Raw genomic sequence first — 18055 nt, 5'->3', positions numbered from 1 at the left:
CGTGGTAACAGAAGACAGAACCGACTGGTGTTACCCAGGTTGCTGGTGCAAAGTAGGAATCTTGGAGTAAGCCCACAAAAGGAGACTAAGGTGTGGCCAGACAGCAGACAAAGAAAATGGGGTCTGGGAAGGTGGCTCAGTGGTACAGCGCGTGTCTAGCGTGATGAAGCCCTGGGTTCCATTCCTCAGTACCATCTACACAGAAAAAGCTGGAAGTGCACCCCAGACCTCCGAGCCGGTCATCTAGAGAGGCTCCCCACCCCAGGCCCTGGTCCGAAGGCCCGCATTGCCCCGAACTCCAGGCCCCAGGGCCCCGCGGGGCGCCCCGCACACTCCACCCTCAGCCCAGCTGTCCCTACGCCTGCGCACTGCGGGCCACACGGAAGGGGCGGGGCGGGGCGAGCGTGGGCTCCGCCCCCTGGCGGGGCATGTGAGCTGAAGTGCCCCTCTTTACCTCCTTCGCAGGCTGAGCGGGACGCGCGGCGGCGGCTGAGGCGGGCGCGGCAGGATGAATGCAGGCTCCGACCCCGTGGTCATCGTCGCAGCGGCGCGGACCGTCATTGGTGAGTTGTCCTGCTGCTTTTGCCCTAGCCACCTGCCCGCTGCGGACATGGCCTACGTAGGGGAGGGCCGGGTGAGGGGGCCGCCCGAGTCCTCGCGACTCTGGGAGACCCTCGCCGCACGCCTCCGAGCCCGGATGCCACGCCCTCTTCTTGCATAGCCGGTCCGCTCCGCCCCTCGGGCTTGGATTGGCTCGCTGCAGTAGAGCCACCGTGAGGCCTGGATCTCTCATTGGCTGTCGTAGAGAAGCGCCCTCTACCGAGACCTCTAATTGGCTGGTTTGGGGGTGCGCCACCAGTCCTCCTGAGGTGGCCCGCTGGGCCCTGGTGGGCGTGACCAGGGCTCGGCGACCGCGGCCTCCTCGCGGCCTTTGAGGAGCTTGGTGCAAATCCACCCGGCCTGTGTCGCGCCGCCCCGGGCGGGCGCTCGTCCTCCGGCCGCAGATAACCTGGCCTCCCACCGTTCCCTTGTAGGCTCCTTCAATGGCGCCATGTCCACCGTGCCGGCCCACGACCTGGGCGCCACCGTCATCAAGGAAGTCCTGAAAAGGGCCGCGGTGGCTCCGGAGGAGGTGTCCGAGGTCATCTTCGGCCACGTCTTGGCCGCAGGTAACTCCTCGGTGAGCCCGCCGGAGGTCAGGTTCCAGTCACGGCCGCACACGCACGCACACTGGCCGGCGCAGCCCGTGCGCACGCGTCCCCCGGTGGCCCCTGCCAGCCTGCTCCCGGCCTCAGGCTCGCTTGCTGTTGGTTTCGTGCCGGTCCTGCCTGGGGCTTGAACTCGGGGCCGGGCACTGCCCCTGAGCCCCCACACCCTTACTTCTGCCTTTTTGGTGCTCATGGGCGGGCGATAAGAATCTCATGGACTTTGCTACCAGGGCGGTTTTGAACCACGGTCCTCAGACCTCAGCCTCCTGAGTAGCTAGGACGATAGACAGGCATGAGCCACTCCACTGACACCTGACCAAGACTGCAGCTTGAGTCTCCATGTGCAATGTGGGTAGTGAGCCTAACGGGCAGCATCCCGGCATCTTGGTGCTTGTGGGGACTTTCTGAAAACTGTCAGAGGTGAAATCCAGGTCCCTATCCCCACCCCCAGGCCATAGGCTCCTAACTGGAAGCAGATGAACAGGGACTTGGACAATAGGTTCCCAGCCCTGCCAGACCTGTACCCTGGACTAGAGAGAGTCTCTGAACTCCTGAGTTCCCTGTTGCCCCCCGAGCTAACCCTATTTAGGCCCCACCACCTCACCCGCCATTGGCACCATGCCTCAGGTCTCCTGGTCCTCCCCAGGGCACCATGGTGTCCCTCTTCAAGTCTCCATTAGAGTTGATCTGGTTTGTTGAGGTTGTTTTCCTGCTCTTTCTTTCTTTCTCTCTCTCTCTCTTTTTTTTTTTTTTTTGTGAGTCCTGGGGCAGGGATTGAACTGGGCCTGGGCACTGCCCAAGAGCTGCTTTTGCTCAAAGCTAACACTCTACATTTGAGCCACAGTGCCACTTCCCACTTTTTCTGTTTATCTAGTACTGAGGAATCAAACCCAGGGCATCATGCATGCTAGGCAAGCACAGTAGCAAGCACAATAATTATGTGGATGAGTTGAGGTACATAAAGGTATTTATTTGCTCAAGCACTAGGTTATTTCATTACCATCCAGTAGGTGTTGCAATTCACCCATCCAATACAATCCTATTCCAACATCATCCTGTCTGTCTCAGGACTGCTTATCTGCCAGGTCACTTGGTCTTAGAGTCTCAGTCTGGTTGGCTCCAGAATGGCTTCAGCTGCTTGGGTAGTTCCAAGGCGGGCACTTCTTCCTAGATTAGGTGAGTCTCTGACCCTGCACACTTCTGAAGAGTAGTAAGTTGGTTTCAGGCTTGCTCCGTTTTTATGCCATCACATGTGTCTCCTTAATGTCATTCAGGTGTGAGCAGTTAAGCCCTCATGTGGGAAGTGGCACTGTGCTCAAGTGGTAGAGCACTTGCTTGCCTTGAGCTGAAGAGCTGAGGGACAGTGCCCAGGCCCAGAGTTCAAGCCCCACAACCAATCAAAAAAAAACCCAACATGAAGATTGGGCTTTTTTTTTTTTTTTTTTTTTTGCCTGGGAAGGTGGTTCAGTGGTAGAGTGCTTGCCTTCATGCATGAGGACCTGGGTTCAATTCCTCAGCACCACATAAGCAGAAAAAAAAACAAGTGGCGCTGTGGCTCAAGTGGTAGAATGCTAGCCTTGAGCTAAAGAGCTGAGGGACAGCGCCCAGGCCCAGAGTTAAAGCTCCATGACTACAAAAAAAAAAGCCCCCCTGTGGTCTTGTTGCTTCTGGGTTTGTTTACTGTTTTCTAGTTATGTTCCTAACAGGCACTCTGCCACTAAACCATATTCCCAGGACATGCTTTTTCTTTAGTACCCTGTGGCTCAGTTTCCTAACAGTATTAAGTGTATTCCAGGCTGCAGTTGTTCCGGGGAACATGTGTCAGCTAAGAGTTGGCAACTTTCTAATAAAAATTCCCAATTCAACCTTGCAAAATGTAGCTTCTTTGTATCTTGTAATCAGATTCCCATATAACAAATGAACTTCATCTGTTCTTAATATTCAGCCTAATGCCAGACAAATAGCATTGATTAATATAATTTTAAGTTTTGCTCTGTGGCTCATTTTTGTTGTTTTTGTTTTGTTTTGGTTATGTTGGACACCAAACACAGGTCCTTGTACATGCTATGCAAGCATACTACCATTGAGCTACATTCCCTACCCTTGTTTTTTGTTTGTTTTTCTTTTAAGATGAGCCAGGGTCTTGCTTTATAGCTCAGGCTCGCCTGAAACTCTGCCTCCTGAATGCTGGATTAAAAGCAGTCACCACCACTACACTTGATTGGTTAGATTATTTTTCCCCCAACAAACTCTAAGGAAAGATCTGAGATACGGATGTATCTGAAAATTTCAATAGAGCAACTACTAAATAACTAAATTTACTGTTGACCTTTAGTAACAGATTGTGGTGAGAGTATTTGAAATTTTCCATTTAAATATCTTCTGCTTTCAAGAAGTGTTGAATTTCTTCTTAAATTATGGAAAAGCATTTGTCAGTTCTGACTTCATACTTGTTGAATAACCATTTATCCAAGAGATGATGAATGATAAGTACAGAATGATTTCTTTGTGGAGGAGAGACCTTCAAATACCAGGAGACTGGACACTGTATATCCATGGGCAAACTGATAGGTGCCAAGGATATACAGGCCTTTTGGCCTTTAGTGGGAACTGAGCTGCCTGCAGATTTTCAGAAGTGGCAGGTGACCTAGTTGGCATGTGGCATGCCTGTATGTACACTGTATTGTACTTTCCTAGTGATTGCCTTTGTGTTCCTTCTTCCAGGGTGTGGGCAGAATCCTGCCCGGCAAGCCAGTGTGGCTGCAGGGATCCCCTATCCCATTCCAGCGTGGAGCTGCCAAATGGTGTGTGGGTCAGGCCTAAAAGCCGTGTGCCTGGCAGCCCAGTCCATACGGATAGGTGACTCCAGCATTGTGGTGGCCGGAGGCATGGAAAGCATGAGCAAGGTAAGGCTCTCCTGGCCGCCCATGTCCTGTCATGGCTGAGGAAGCTGATGGGTGCCAGAGCTGGAATCAAAATGTACACGTGAATGACACCTACCTAAGGCTGTCTATTCTTCAGATTGCTTAGGAAATCCCAATAGAAGAAAAGCCTACATCAACCAGTGCAATTGGAAGAGAATATATATTTTCTACACTATTGTTACTGAAGCATACAGTATTTTCTGAATTAAACTCAGGATAGTAGTAGATTGATAGCCCTGGTTTTGTTTTGTGTTTTGCGAAAACACTGTACAGAGGGTTACAATTACATGGGCAAGTTAATGAGTACATTTCTTTTTTCTTTTTTCTTTTTTTTTTTTTTTGGGTCCGGTCGTGGGGCCTGAACTCTGGGCCTGAGTGCTGTCCCTCAGCTCTCAGCTCAAGGCTTTTTTTTTTCTCCTGCTGAGGAATCGAACCCAGGGCCTCATGCATGCAAGGCAAGCGCTCTACCACTGAGCCACCTTCCCACCCTAATGAGTACATTTCTTATCAAGCATTGTAGCCTCCTCCTTTCTTTCCCCTTCTCGTCCCTTACATCCTCCCCCCCCACCAAAGTTGTAAAGTTCGTTTTCGACATGACTTGTATGTCTCATTGTTGCAATGAGTCCACCTGTATCCCTATTTAAATGATTTGTTTTTTCATTTCCCCTCCACAAATTATACCGACATCAAATACAGTGAAAGCAGGGGTTATACCGTGGGGGAGGAACATACAAAGCAACAAAGAAGTTATCTTATAAATGTGTTAGAAACAATCGCATGAAAGAAAATTGTTTTGTTTTTTATGTCTTGTTTGGATACATGGCCCAGTCTGGCCCAGAACTCAGTGATCCTCCTTCCTCTTCCTCGCGAGTGCCCCACTTGCAGGAATGTGGCGCCAAGCCTGGCGATATCCTTGATTTTAAGTTTCCTTCCTGTTATGAGGAAAACTGAACAATTGCGGTTTCCACTTTCCTTCCTGTACGTGACAAGGAATACCTCAGGGATCACCTTGGCTGACTTTGTAGGTACAAAACATGGCAAGAGTCAGGTTGTGGTTGGGCATATGTATAGTCCCAGCTTCTCAGGAGGTTGAAACAGAATGATCACTTGAGCCCAGAAGTTTGAGACCAGCTTGAGTAACATTTCTTAAACCTCATCTCAAAAACATAAATAAGGGGCTGGGAAGGTGGCTCAGTGGTAGGGTGCTTGCCTTTCATGCATGAGGCCCTGGGTTTAATTCCTCAGCGTCATATCAGCAGAAAAACCCAGAAGTGGTGGTATATCCTAAGTTGTAGATCACTATCCTTAGTGCTCTCAGCTGAAAAGCTGAGGGACAGCGCCCAGGCCAGAGTTCTGTCCCCAGGACCAAAAACAAAAACAAAACCATAACTAGTGGAGATATGGCTCAAGTTATAAACCTCCAGCCTTGAGTTCCAAAGCCCCAAAAGATTGCAAGGCCGTGAGTTCAAGCGCCATACTGGCACTTAAGCAAAGGGAAAACATGGAAAGGAGGGTTACTGCTTGGAGCCCTCAGGTAGCAATGGGTTTGCCCTGTGGGATTTCTTCCCCCAAGTCCTGTCCCTCAAATCTGCCCAGTGGTGATAATGGTACCCCCACTTCTACCAAGTTTGTTACCTTTTCCTTTCTATTCTAGCACCTTTTTCTGAGTAGTTAACTGGAGATAAGAGTCTCATGGCCTGTCCTGCCTAGGCTGGCTTTGAACTATGATCCTCAGGTCTCAGTCTCCTGAGTAGCTGGGATTACAGACTCCATTTTTACTTCTTCCTCCAGGCTCCTCACCTAGCTCACCTGAGAACAGGAGTCAGGATGGGTGAGATGCCCCTGGCCGATAGCATTCTGCATGATGGTCTTACAGATGCCTTTCACAACTATCATATGGGCATTACAGGTAAGGCAGATATAGTTGCAAGTACACTAGCTTTAGGAAGTTTGCAAGAAGTATATCATGTTAGTGAGTCTTGCTGTCCCAGGTTCTGGGTCTGGCAGTCACTTGATTCTTCCATGGCCAGGAAACTGAGTCATGAAATGGTGTCCAAAAGGTAAGTGCATGGTGCTCAGGCACTTGAAGGTGGTTAGCTAGCTGGTGGCCTGTGTTTGCTCTAGGCCTCACGTGGGAAAATCAGTGTAGAACTTACTGATAAGAATTGGGTAGGGCCATGCGCTGGTGGCTCACACCTGTAATCCTAGCTACTCAGGAGGCTGAGATCTGAGGATGGAGGTTCCAAGCAAGCCTGGGCAGCAAAGTCCATGAGACTCTTATCTCCAATTAACCACCAGAAAACTGGAAGTGACAATGTGGTTCAAGTGGTAGAGTGCTTATCTTGAGCTAAAGTGCCCAGAGACAATGCACAGGCCAGAGTTCAAGCCGCACAACCTACCAGAAAAAAAAAAAAGAGCCAGGCGCTGGTGGCTCACGCCTGTAATCCTAGCTACTCAGGAGGCTGAGATCTGAGGATCTTGGTTCAAAGCTAGCCCGGGCAGGAAAGACTGTGAGACTCCTATCTCCAATAAACCACCAGAAAACCGGAAGTGGCGCTGTAGCTCAAGTGGTAGAGCGCTCACTTTGAGCTGAAGAGCTGAGGGACAGCACTCAGGCCCAGAGTTCAAGCCCCACGACTGACAAAAAAAAAAAAAGAATATGGTGGGTAGACTTTACATTAGACAAGGAGATAGGCTGTACCTTTCAGATGTACCTGACTTGCTCAATCCTCAAATCCTCACAGAATAGCCAGCAGTTCTGTTTTCAATCCCTCTCCAAGAGAGGTGTAAGGAGTTGGGGAGAGGGAAGATTGGGGCAGAAGGATAGGGTGGTGGGTAAATTCACAAATGTAAAATGAGTTTAAGCTGTAGCTATGAATTTATATAAAAAATATTGGGGGTCTGGGAAGGTGGCTCAATGATACAGTGCTTGCCTAGCATGCATGAGGCCCTGGGTTCATTCCTCAGCACCACATAGTTAGAAAAGGCCAGAAGTGCGCTGTGGCTGAAGTGGTAGAGCACTAGCCTTGAGCTCAAGAGCTCAGGGACAGTGCCCAGGCCCAGAGTTCAGGCCCCATGACCGACCAAAAAAATATATATATATTGGTGGTATACACAAACACACATACACACACTTTTCCTTCTGTTCAGAAGAATGTTAAAGCCAAGTCCGAGGTGCAAAAATATAGTTACTGTGTTCACGTTTACATGGAAAGGGAGTGAGAAGAGGAAAAAATGGCCTCCTTAGAAGGACTGCCATGTTTTGGGGTGTGGTGTGTGGACAAGAGGCCCACTCTATATACACATGCACTTCCGTGTATGTATACTAGTGTGTGTACCTTTTATTACTAAAACAGTTCATTGACATGTTGGGCTTTTGCTATTTCCCTGTAGCTGAAAATGTTGCCAAGCAATGGCAGGTGAGTAGAGAAGATCAGGACAAGGTTGCACTGCTGTCCCAGAACAGGACAGAGCATGCACAGAAAGCTGGCCATTTTGACAAAGAGATTGTACCAGTTCTCGTGTCTTCCAGAAAAGGTGAGTGTATAAATCAGAGTTGAAAGTTCAAACGTGTGTGCACGTGTAGTGGGCACTTACAGGAGTCAGATGTGGAGATGCTTCTTGGATGGGTGTGTGCTGTGGGAAAGGCTGTGCTGGGTTTGTGTACCTGGTTAGATGGGGAGTGCAGCCCAGAGGGCCACAGCCCCTGTGCCTTCCCTGCAGGTGTCCTGAGCACCTGCAGCACTGGTCCTGGTTGTTGGGAGGGAGCAGCTAGCTGCCTGTTCCCTTTCAGCAGTGAATGGCCATCCTGTGTGGCTGCTTCTGTGCGCTTTCCCATTCACATCTCTAGAGGAAGGGCCTTCTGGGCTATTGTCTTAATCTAACACAGAATGCAACAGCCCAGATTCCCTACTGCAAACTGCTATCTTACTGGTAGCCTGACTGCTTTAAGACTGCTGCCCCCTGAGTTCCAACCAGCCAGGTGCAGGACACAAAGCACAGCTCCTTGTGCCCAGTGCTCCTAAACTTTCATCTGAAGGAAGAGGGATTTAGGAACAATTCCCCTAAAATGTTTGTGTGTACTTTCCTATTGGGATGAAAGTGAGGGGCTGGGAAAGTGGCTCAGTGGTAGAGCGCTTGCCTTGCAATGGAATGAAAGTGGGTAGATACTAACAGACCTTTTTTTTTTTTGTCGGTCATGGGGCCTCAACTCTGGGCCTGGGCGCTGTCCCTCAGTTCTTCAGCTCAAGGCTGCCGCTCTACCACTTGAGCCACAGCGCCACCTCCAGCATTTTCCTACTTATGTGGTGCTGAGGAATTGAACCCAGGGCCTCATGCATGCGAGGCAAGCACTCTACCACTGAGCCACCTTCCCAGCCCCACTCCCCTTGTCTTTGAAGCCTGCTGACTGCTGGCTCTGTGGTGTTCTTGGTTTTATGCTTCCCAGGCATTACTGAAGTGAAAACAGACGAGTTTCCTCGCCATGGGAGCAACCTTGAAGCCCTGGCCAAGCTGAAGCCATACTTCCTTACAGACGGCACGGGGACCGTCACCGCAGCTAATGCTTCAGGTTTGCTTTCAAAAGGGCATTTGGGGAAGTGCCATCTTCTGCAAGGTCTACCAAGTGCATACCTTTCCCACACAGAATGATGAAAAAAATCTTACAGTTTCTCCATATTTACTGATTTACCTGAATTTTTCTTTTTATTCTTCAGGGTAGGGGTGCTTTGTAGCACAAACTAAGCTTAAGATCACAATCCTTCAGAGTCTTATATACTGGGAATACAGTGTGTCCTACCATGCCTGGTGTTAATTGCCTGACCTTGCAACTAGAGATAAATGAAGAATTCCTGAGTTTAGTGTGGACATGGTAGCACTCACTTGTAATTTCAGATATAGGCCAACTGAGGCAATTAGCAAGGCTTTGTCTGAAAACCAAAAGTACTGGAGGCATTTTTCAAGTGTTAGAGCTCTTGCCCAACATGCCTGGGTTTAGACCCAGTACTTCCTGATATCAGAAATACCCAATATTCCTTAGGAGTTTATTATTCTCATTTCTCTACCTTCCCCCTCTGCTCTGGGGAAAATCAGGTTCTTATGTTCTATGGAGTTATATGGTCAAAAGTATTTGTAAGTACACTGTAATCTGCTGAATTTCAGTGAACAGCTTTCCCAAGATGTCAATGTAACTCATGTCCACTGGTGGAAAATACAGGATCTACAGATAGGTAGCTTAAAAAAATCTTACAAAAATCAGCCGGGCGCTGGTGGCTCACGCCTGTAATCCTAGCTACTCAGGAGGCTGAGATCTGAGGATCGCGGTTCAAAGCCAGCCCGGGCAGGAGAGACCGTGAGACTCCTATCTCCAATAAACCACCAGAAAACCGGAAGTGGCGCTGTAGCTCAAGTGGTAGAGCGCTCGCCTTGAGCTGAAGAGCTGAGGGACAGCGCCCAGGCCCAGAGTTCAAGCCCCACGACCGACCAAAAAAAAAAAAAAATCTTACAAAAATCAAGCAATATTTTACAGGAATCAATGATGGTGCTGCAGCTGTGGTTCTTATGAAGAAGTCAGAAGCTGAAAATCGTGGTCTTAAACCTTTAGCACAGATTGTTTCCTGGTCACAAGCAGGTGTGGACCCTTCTATTATGGGAACCGGACCCATTCCAGCCATAAAGCAAGCTGTGAGTTTAACTTCCTACACCTTGTCATTTGGTCTCTTGATTGAGCTAAGGCCAGACCCCTAATTCTTTACTAATTTCTGTTTAAACTCACCTTTCTACTTCAGATCATCAGGATTGTCCTTGATTGTGTCATTAAAATGCCTCTAACCCTTAAATTAGTTTCATTATACTTTTAGTGATTTTCTACCATGAGGGTCAGCCAAAATTACTTTCCCTATACTGACATTTGAAGTCAGGGCCTGGGCATCTGCAAGTGTTCCCCCACATCCAACCTGCATCACAGTTTTAAGATTGTTTGGCCACATGGTGTAACAGCTCAACCCTGTGCTGGGATTACAGGCATAGAATACCCCACATAGCTTCATAGTGGCACCTTTAAAGAGTGACATTAAAGTGACACTTTCATGTTGTAAATCTTTTGTCAACAGGAATGGTTAATTCCACCCTTCAATACCCAGGGCTCTATCCATTCTTCTTTCCTGCAGGTCTTTAAAGCAGGCTGGTCTCTGGAGGATGTCGATGCATTTGAAATCAATGAAGCCTTTGCAGCTGTCTCTGCTGCCATAGCTAAAGAACTTGGATTATGCCCAGAGAAGGTAATTGCCTGGGTTTGGCCATTGGGTAATGGATGAAGAAATAACTAGTTAAACTCCTAGTATGACAGAGTTCAGTTGGTTTCGCAGGGCAAAAATACTTTGACCCCATTAGTTTATTTACAATGAATGGGGCATTGTGAAATAAAGAACAGGGAAGATGATCAATAGTGTATGTGGGGCATGAATTATGTCAGCAGTGAAAGGGTGGTTTTCTGTTAAAGCAAACTTGGGAATTTAATCTTTGTTCATGAATCCAATGATTTGATCCTTTCCCTCCTCTTCAGGTCAACATTGAGGGAGGGGCTATAGCCTTGGGCCACCCCCTTGGAGCATCTGGCTGTAGGATCCTTGTAACCCTGCTACACACACTGGAGAGAATGGGCAAGAGCCGTGGTGTTGCAGCCCTGTGTATTGGAGGTGGGATGGGAATAGCAATGTGTGTTCAGAGAGGGTGAACCGCTTAACAGTACTCACAACTATACGTGAACCTTGATTTTTTTTCAACGTAAATTGTAATATGTAAAATCTAAGGACCAAAATGAGGAAGGGAACCATTCTACAACTTCAGAAGAATCCAAGTTTACAGATTGTGTGTGTTAATATTTACATCTAACATTGTTATAAATAAAGGGGAGATCAGTCATGAAAGACTCCAGAGTAAACCGCATCCTGATATCCTCCATGTTTATCATCTTTGCTCTCAGGTGTAATTTTATAAGGTCATCAATTCAAAGAATGGTAATTAATTGCAGTGTCTGTGGCAGATTTCAAGTTCTTTACCTTAACAATAGTGGGTTCAAAACCCCTGCTTGTCTGGGCGCCAGTGGCTCATGCCTGTAACCCTAGCTACTCAGGAGGTAAGATCTGAGGCTCACAGTTCACAGTCAGCCCAGGCAGGTTCACAGTCAGCCCAGGCAGGAAGTCTGTGAGACTGTTATCTCCAGTAAACCACTCAGAAAACCAAAAGTGTTTCAGTGGCTCAAGTAGTAGAACGCAAGCCTTGTGCTAAAGGACAGCATTCAGGCTCACAGTTCCAGCCCCATGACCAACAAAACAAAACAAAATTAAAACAAAAATAAAAACTTTGCTTGCTGGGTGCCAGTGGCTCACGCCAGTAATCCTACTACTCAGGAGGCTGAGATCTGAGGATTACAGATCAAAGCCAGCCCGGGCTGAAAAGTCAATGAGACTCTTATGTCCAATAAACCACCAGAAAACCAGAAGTGGCACTGTGGATCAAGTGGTAAAGCACTAGCCTTGAGCTGAAAAAATAAAAACAAAATAAACCTGCTTGTTTGTTGTCTTGGGGTTTCCCATTTACCAAATCCAGGCCAATCCTATAATTAAAGAAAATGGATTTTATAGCTGACAGACTTCTTAACCTGATAATCTATTACTCCCATCCATGCCCTTCAAATCTGCATAAGGAGCAGTGTACCAGGTGTTGCAGAAAAGGGGACATGGCAGTAAAGTTTCCTATTACTTAATGATGATGGTCATGGTTTGTGTCAGTACCTAGATGAGGCTCTCACACTGGCCATTGGCACATTTGTCAGAATGTACTCCCATGAATTTGTGGGTGATTGTGAGAGCTCCCAATTGGATACTCTTGACCTTTTTGTAGTAGTGATGACCCAGAGAAGCGGAGTAGGGAAAGTGTAACCCTCCTAATCATCGGTCATCATGCTTTGGATAAGTTATCTTTTGGACAAGTTAAATAATAAAGGCTTGTTATAATGGTTTAAATATTAATGCTAAATCTATGTTTTAAAATGATGTTGGGCTGGGAAGTTGGCTCAGTGGTAGAGTGCTTGCTTTGCATGCATGAGGCCCTGGGTTCGATTCCTTAGTACCACATAACAAAAAGCTGGAAGTGGCTCTGTGGCCAAGTGGTAGAGCTCTAGCGTTGAGCTGAAGAGCTGAGGGACAGAATCCAGGCCCAGAGTTCAAGCCCTGTGACCAACAACAAAAAAAAAATGTTTTGAGTCAGGTGCTGGTGGCTCATACCTTTGGATTATAAGACCTCAGGATTGTGGTACGCAATTAGTTGGCTGAAAAATATGTGAGACTTATGTCCAATTAAACACACACAAAAACCAGCAAGTGGAACTGTGGATCAAGTGGTATCGCACTAACCTTGAACACAATTTAGGAAGAGGGGTAGGGATGTTTAGTGTTTGCCTCGCATGTATGAAGGCCTGGATTCCATTCCTCAGTACCACATAAACATTTGAAAAAGCCAAAATTGGTACCCCAAAACCCAAAAATTTAGGGATAGAACCAAGACCCAGAGTTCAAACAGGAATGGAAAATAGTTAAATAAATTGCTGTTTTCATGGGACAGTGGTGGAACAGTAGATGTTCAAGACACTGTAACCAGAACTTGACATTGACCTAGAACCACTTTGAACAGGTATGGATTAAAAAGAAATGGTCACAGAACTAAATTGTTATATATGATTAGTAGATGAAAATGAAAAAGACCTGGAAATCAAATACTTACTATTTTAGGTTTTTGCGTTCTGGGTTAACTTGAACCTCATTATGAAATGCTCTTTGCAACCAGGTCTGTGGAGTCTTGAGCAGCGTTAACTGCCAGAGTATTAGGAATAACAAGGAGAGATCTTGCAAATTCAGCAATTGCAAGCTGTTCCCGAGACCCCTAAGAAACACAAAAGGCACTTGAAGCCCACTGCAGCAGCTAAGGTCTCCAGGTAGTAGTAAAACAGGAACTGACCTGCCATACTCTTGAAAACAAACGGCTCTTACCATGCTGGTTGCATAGTTTTCAAGGTAAATGGAAAGGGCTGCTTCTACGGCCCCACCACCTGGGACCACCGACTTGGACTCCAAAACTCTCTTCACCACACACAGAGCATCATGTAGGGAGCACTCCATCTCATCACACATGAAATCATTTGCCCCACGCAAGATAATTGACGCAGATGTACGAGCCTTTGTAATTAAAAACAAAATGGGAAATTCCTAGTATTTCCACTGCATGTGCCTGGATTAAATTCTGCCTGTGTATGACATTTGCCTATTCAGCAGTACAAACAATGTCTAGACCATGCAAAAAGATGAAATGCATTTCACCTCAATTTACCATGTCTCAATATTACTTTATCCCATGCTTACAGCTGCTCATATCACCAAGGGATTACAGCAGCAAATAAGTGGGAAATTCACTAAGTGTGCATAGTTTCAGAACTTAGAAAGTTGCTTACTTTTTGATTAAGATGAGTTCATCATCACAAATTCTTTCTTGTACCACCTCTTCTGCTTCTTCTGTTCGTCCCAACATTGTAGCTTCAAAAGTTTCTTCACAGATGGGAATATAGCTTAGTGGTAGAATGCTTGAATAGCATGCATGAAGTCCTGGGTATGATTCTGTAGTACCTCATAAACAGAAAAGTCTAGAAGTAGTGTTATGGCTGGAGCAGAGGAGTGCTAGCCTTGAATGAAAGAAAGCTCACGGACAGTGCCCAGGCTCTAAGTTCAGCCCCAGGACTGGCCAAAAAAATTTTTTTCACCTTCCAAATTGGCCAGGGTTGATAAAACACTTGCTGTGAAAGATAATGAAAGGTTTTTCTCTTTCTTTCTTTTTTTTCTTTCTTTTTTTTTTTTTTTTTGTTAGTCATGGGGCTGTTCATCAGCTTTTTTTTTTTTATTTTAATTTTTACTTTTTTATTTTTTTTGTCGGTAGTGGGGCTTGAACTCTGGGCCAGGGCACTGTCCCTCAGCTCTTCAGCTCAAGGCAAGTGCTCTACTGCTTGAGCCACAGCGCCACTTCCAGTTTTCTAGTGGTTTATTGGAGATAAGAGTCTCACAGGCTTTTCTGCCCGGGCAGACATGAGCCACCAGCGCCTGGCTGTTCATGAGCTTTTTCACTCAAGGCTAGTGCTCTACTACTTTGAGGCACAGCACCACTTCGGGTTTTCTGGTGGTTAACTGAAGCTCACTTTCCTGCCCAGGGTCGCTCTAAATGTGATCCTCTATAAAATCTTCTATAAAAATGCTATCTCAACCTCCTGAATATCTAGGATTAGAGGCTTCAGCCACCAACACTCAGCATCGCTTTAGAATCTTCAAGATTCAGACTTTTATCATAAAAGTGGCTTATATTATCATTAAGCATCAGACAAGCAAATGTCTTCCTACATTAAGACAGAACAATGACATTTTTGAAGTGAATAAAAGTAAAATAAACTCAGTGAGTTAAAGACCCAGGATTTCTAGGTATATGGCAATGGCTCTGAATGTACTGCTGCACAAAGCATTAAGTGAAATTGTTTTGAAAAGCTGTATAGTCAGTATTTCAATGTAAAGCGGTTTCGATATGGTCACATACATTGGGGTGAGATATTTTATGAGAGTCAGTAGAAGACCTACACCCAGAAGCCTCAGCAACATGTTTAAGGTCTCTCTTTAAAATTCTCTGGACTGGGTCTGGGAAGGTGGCTCAAGAGTAGAGTGCTTACCTTGCATGCTGGGTTCGATTCCTTAGCCCCACATAAGCAGAAAAAGGGGGAAGTGGTGCTATGGCTCAAGTGGTTGAACACTAGCTTTGAGCTGAAGAGCTGAGGGACAGTGCCCAGGCCCAGATTTCAGGCCAACAACAACAACAACAAACTCTCCGGACTGCCTTAAAACCAGCTTCCATAAAATACTTGAGGCACATGTCATCAATCCCTCCAGCAGTGAGAACAACATTAGCGACAGCCACCAGGATCTTCTGAATCCTCTCCTTGGTGATATCTGACTCCCTAAAGAGAAAGTATTTTCCTTCAGAAATCTAGATTATTGGTAATGTAACAGTGACATCGTTTTCAAAAAAAATTATGTTAAATTAACTGGGGTTTTCTCCTCATCTATAACTAGAATTTAAAGTCACTCCAATTTATAGAAAAACTCAAAAAAACTATGCTATGTCAATTCCAGTTTGATTTCCTAATCAAGCAATGTAGTCAGAACTCTACTGTTTTTAAGTAAGAGCCTGAGGCAGAATTGAGTGTTTCGAGCCAGTCCAGGTCATGACGTTCACAGAGAGATGGAGACAAGATTACTAATGGGTACACAGGGCAGGTCGTCAAGAGAAACAACTGTCATGGGGCTGGGAAGGTGGCTCAGTGGTAGAGCGCTTGCCTTGCATGCATGAGGCCCTGGGTTCGATTCCCCAGCACCACATAAGCAAAAAGAAAAAAAGCCGGAAGTGGTGCTGTGGCTCAAGTGGTAGAGCACTAGCCTTGAGCTGAAGAGCTGAGGGACAGCGCCCAGGCCCAGAGTTCAGGCCCCATGAACGAACCCTCCCCCCCCAAAAAAAGAGAAACAACTTTCAATATGCCTCAGCACAGGAGGGTACATAATCATAGTTGCTGACAATTAAGTACTTTGAAGTTCCTAACAAAGAAATCATAAATCTGAGATCATAGATATGCCAGACACCCTGATACATCATTAAGCATTGTATACAAATAGTGCAACACATCACAAATGCTCCACAGCATTTAGTTACCACATGTCAATTGACATAAAAGTAACCCAAGTTGGACTGGGAAGGTGGCTTAGTGGTAGAGTGCTTGCCTTGCATGCATGAGGCCCTGGGTTCGATTCCTCAGCACCACATAAGCAAAAAGAAAAAAGCCGGAAGTGGCGCTGTGGCTCAAGTGGTAGAGTGCTAGCCTTGAGCTGAAGAGCTGAGGGACAGTGCCCAGGTCCAGAGTTCAGGCCCCACTACTGGACCCAAAAAAAAAAAGAAAAAAAAAAGTAACCCAAGTTATCTGAATGATGCAGGTCACATGGAATTAGGCAGACAAAATCTCCACAACTGTCTACTGCAATGTACAGGTTGAATCCTATCACTTGCAGCCTTAGTGTCAATCATACTAAGTTAACACTCAACTGTCAGGTTTTAACTGCTTCTTTGATGAAATACGATTCTAGACTTTGACTTCTAGATCTTTAACCATACCATGAAACACACAGAGATCAATTTTCATGTATCACCTTCAATCCTATTGAAACCTCTGAGCTTCACTTGGATAAGATGTGAAAATCCTTCAAAACACACACTTCAAACTCCCAACTGTAATAAAAAATAATATATTTTTACTAATAAGCCACTTGTTTGGTTATCTCTAAGACTCATTTTTTTTGGGGGGGGTCCGGTCATGGGGCCTGAACTCTGGGCCTAAGCAATGTCCCTCAGCTCTTCAGCTCAAGGCTAGCGCTCTACCACTTGAGCCACAGTGCTACTTCCCAAGACTCATTCTTTTTAGCACATTCAATCTGTTGTGACACAAGAATAAGTCACAAACAGCTCCTTTCAAAGGCCAAAAATTTCCCACCATACCTGTCTAATTTGGTCCAATTTCTCAGGGTCTGTGATAACCACTTGTACACCAGGTTTCATTTTTGTTTTCTGCAGGCTGAAGTCAAGGCAAGCAATTTTTGCATTAACTATCCTCTCGGGCATGCCTGTAAGCAAACATAATGTAAGGTAACTATAATAATGCTATGGTCCATGAAATGCAGCTACTTTTAGATCAAAATAGAACAGAACAAAAATGCAACATTACATACAAATACAATTTAACTTGTAATTCATTACATTAAACCTTAAGGCACTAAGGACATGCAACCTCCTATTTTCTGTGCTTATGTTAGAGAAGATATTACTGTACACAAACCACAACAAAAGCACTTTTATACTGTAGTAATTTAATTCAAGACCTTACCCTGGGATCCCACCACACAGTTGAGTGCATAGCCATTGACTAGCATGCTTTCTGTTTGACTTCTCCCGTGAGCTTTCAGAATATTAACAGACGTGACTGGATAGCGTGGCTGGCCTCTTGAGTCTGTGTACTTAATGGCAAGCACGGCATCCACTACCATGTTGGAGAAGAAATCACCGTTTCTTGTGAATAGTTAAGGATAAGGAGACTCTCAGTGAAGGAAGGGTACACATTTAACACCCAAAGCAATTCTAGCCCTATTTGCTCCATAGTTCTGGGCTGGCCTTGAACTCTCCATCTTCCTACCTTTGCCTTTTGTTGTGGTATAAAAGTTAAAGATAGAATATTTGATTTAGGTCCTTAGGCCATGCAAAAATTAAAAGCCTGTGCTTATCAATGATGGATGATTTTGTAACTTTATTTTTGTGGTTATAAAATTTAAATTGTAAATCCACTTCTATCACTCCCATCTTTAGTTCTATTCCCCATGTTTCCCGTCAACAGTCCTAGGCAGAGGGCCCTGGCAGAAATTGTAATAATCTCTGGAGTAAACATTGGCCAGAATGGACAAAGCCCAACTGAGCAAGCTTAAGCTCTCCCCCTTCCCCCTTCAGGTCAAAAATGCTTAAAAGCTGACATAGGCTGGCACTCAAGGCCGAACCCTGAGCTCTGACCTTGGGCACGGCCCTGATGCGTCAGAGCTTTGTTCTTCCGCTCAAATAAAAGTTTGTTTAAACCTCAACTCATCAGTGGTTTGGGGTCCTGGTGTCTACTGATGCCTGGGCACTGGAGGCCTTTCAAGTACCAGCATGTCACCAAGCTGGTTACAAAGAATTACCTGTTACCCAACCTGCTATGGTGTTATTTGCTACCACCGTCTTTGTTCAACGTTTACCGAGATCAGTGGG

The 18055-nt window shown here is 45.9% G+C and overlaps 1 protein-coding gene and 1 non-coding gene across 2 annotated transcripts; one reads left to right on the top strand and one right to left on the bottom strand.

Moving 5' to 3' along the window:
• The first annotated feature begins 458 nt into the window (after positions 1-458).
• Positions 459-11077, top strand: LOC122116108 (acetyl-CoA acetyltransferase, cytosolic). Its single transcript, XM_042689742.1, has 9 exons — positions 459-563; positions 1035-1169; positions 3933-4114; positions 5924-6041; positions 7526-7669; positions 8580-8702; positions 9660-9814; positions 10300-10410; positions 10695-11077. Exons 1-9 carry the CDS (start codon positions 509-511, stop codon positions 10863-10865), a joined length of 1194 nt encoding a protein of 397 aa, XP_042545676.1. The 5' UTR covers positions 459-508; the 3' UTR covers positions 10866-11077.
• A 2390-nt stretch (positions 11078-13467) lies between these two features.
• LOC122116132 lies at positions 13468-13594 on the bottom strand. Its single transcript, XR_006148898.1, has one exon. It is a non-coding gene; the product is annotated as a small nucleolar RNA SNORA20 (small nucleolar RNA).
• Positions 13595-18055: the final 4461 nt, after the last annotated feature.

The sequence above is a fragment of the Dipodomys spectabilis genome, unplaced genomic scaffold, assembly GCF_019054845.1.
Source record: "Dipodomys spectabilis isolate Male_0828 unplaced genomic scaffold, ASM1905484v1 ptg000126l, whole genome shotgun sequence".
Taxonomy (NCBI): Eukaryota; Metazoa; Chordata; class Mammalia; order Rodentia; family Heteromyidae; genus Dipodomys; species Dipodomys spectabilis.
The sequence above is the reverse complement of the archived record's forward strand: the minus strand, read 5'-3'. Positions and strand labels throughout refer to the sequence as shown.

Coding starts and splice junctions, on each gene's coding strand:
- LOC122116108 (XM_042689742.1), top strand. CDS start 509: ATGAATGCAGGCTCCGACCCCGTGGTCATCGTCGCAGCGGCGCGGACC. Junction 8,703..9,659: donor CACCGCAGCTAATGCTTCAG/GTTTGCTTTCAA, acceptor AATATTTTACAG/GAATCAATGATGGTGCTGCA. Junction 9,815..10,299: donor TTCCAGCCATAAAGCAAGCT/GTGAGTTTAACT, acceptor TCTTTCCTGCAG/GTCTTTAAAGCAGGCTGGTC.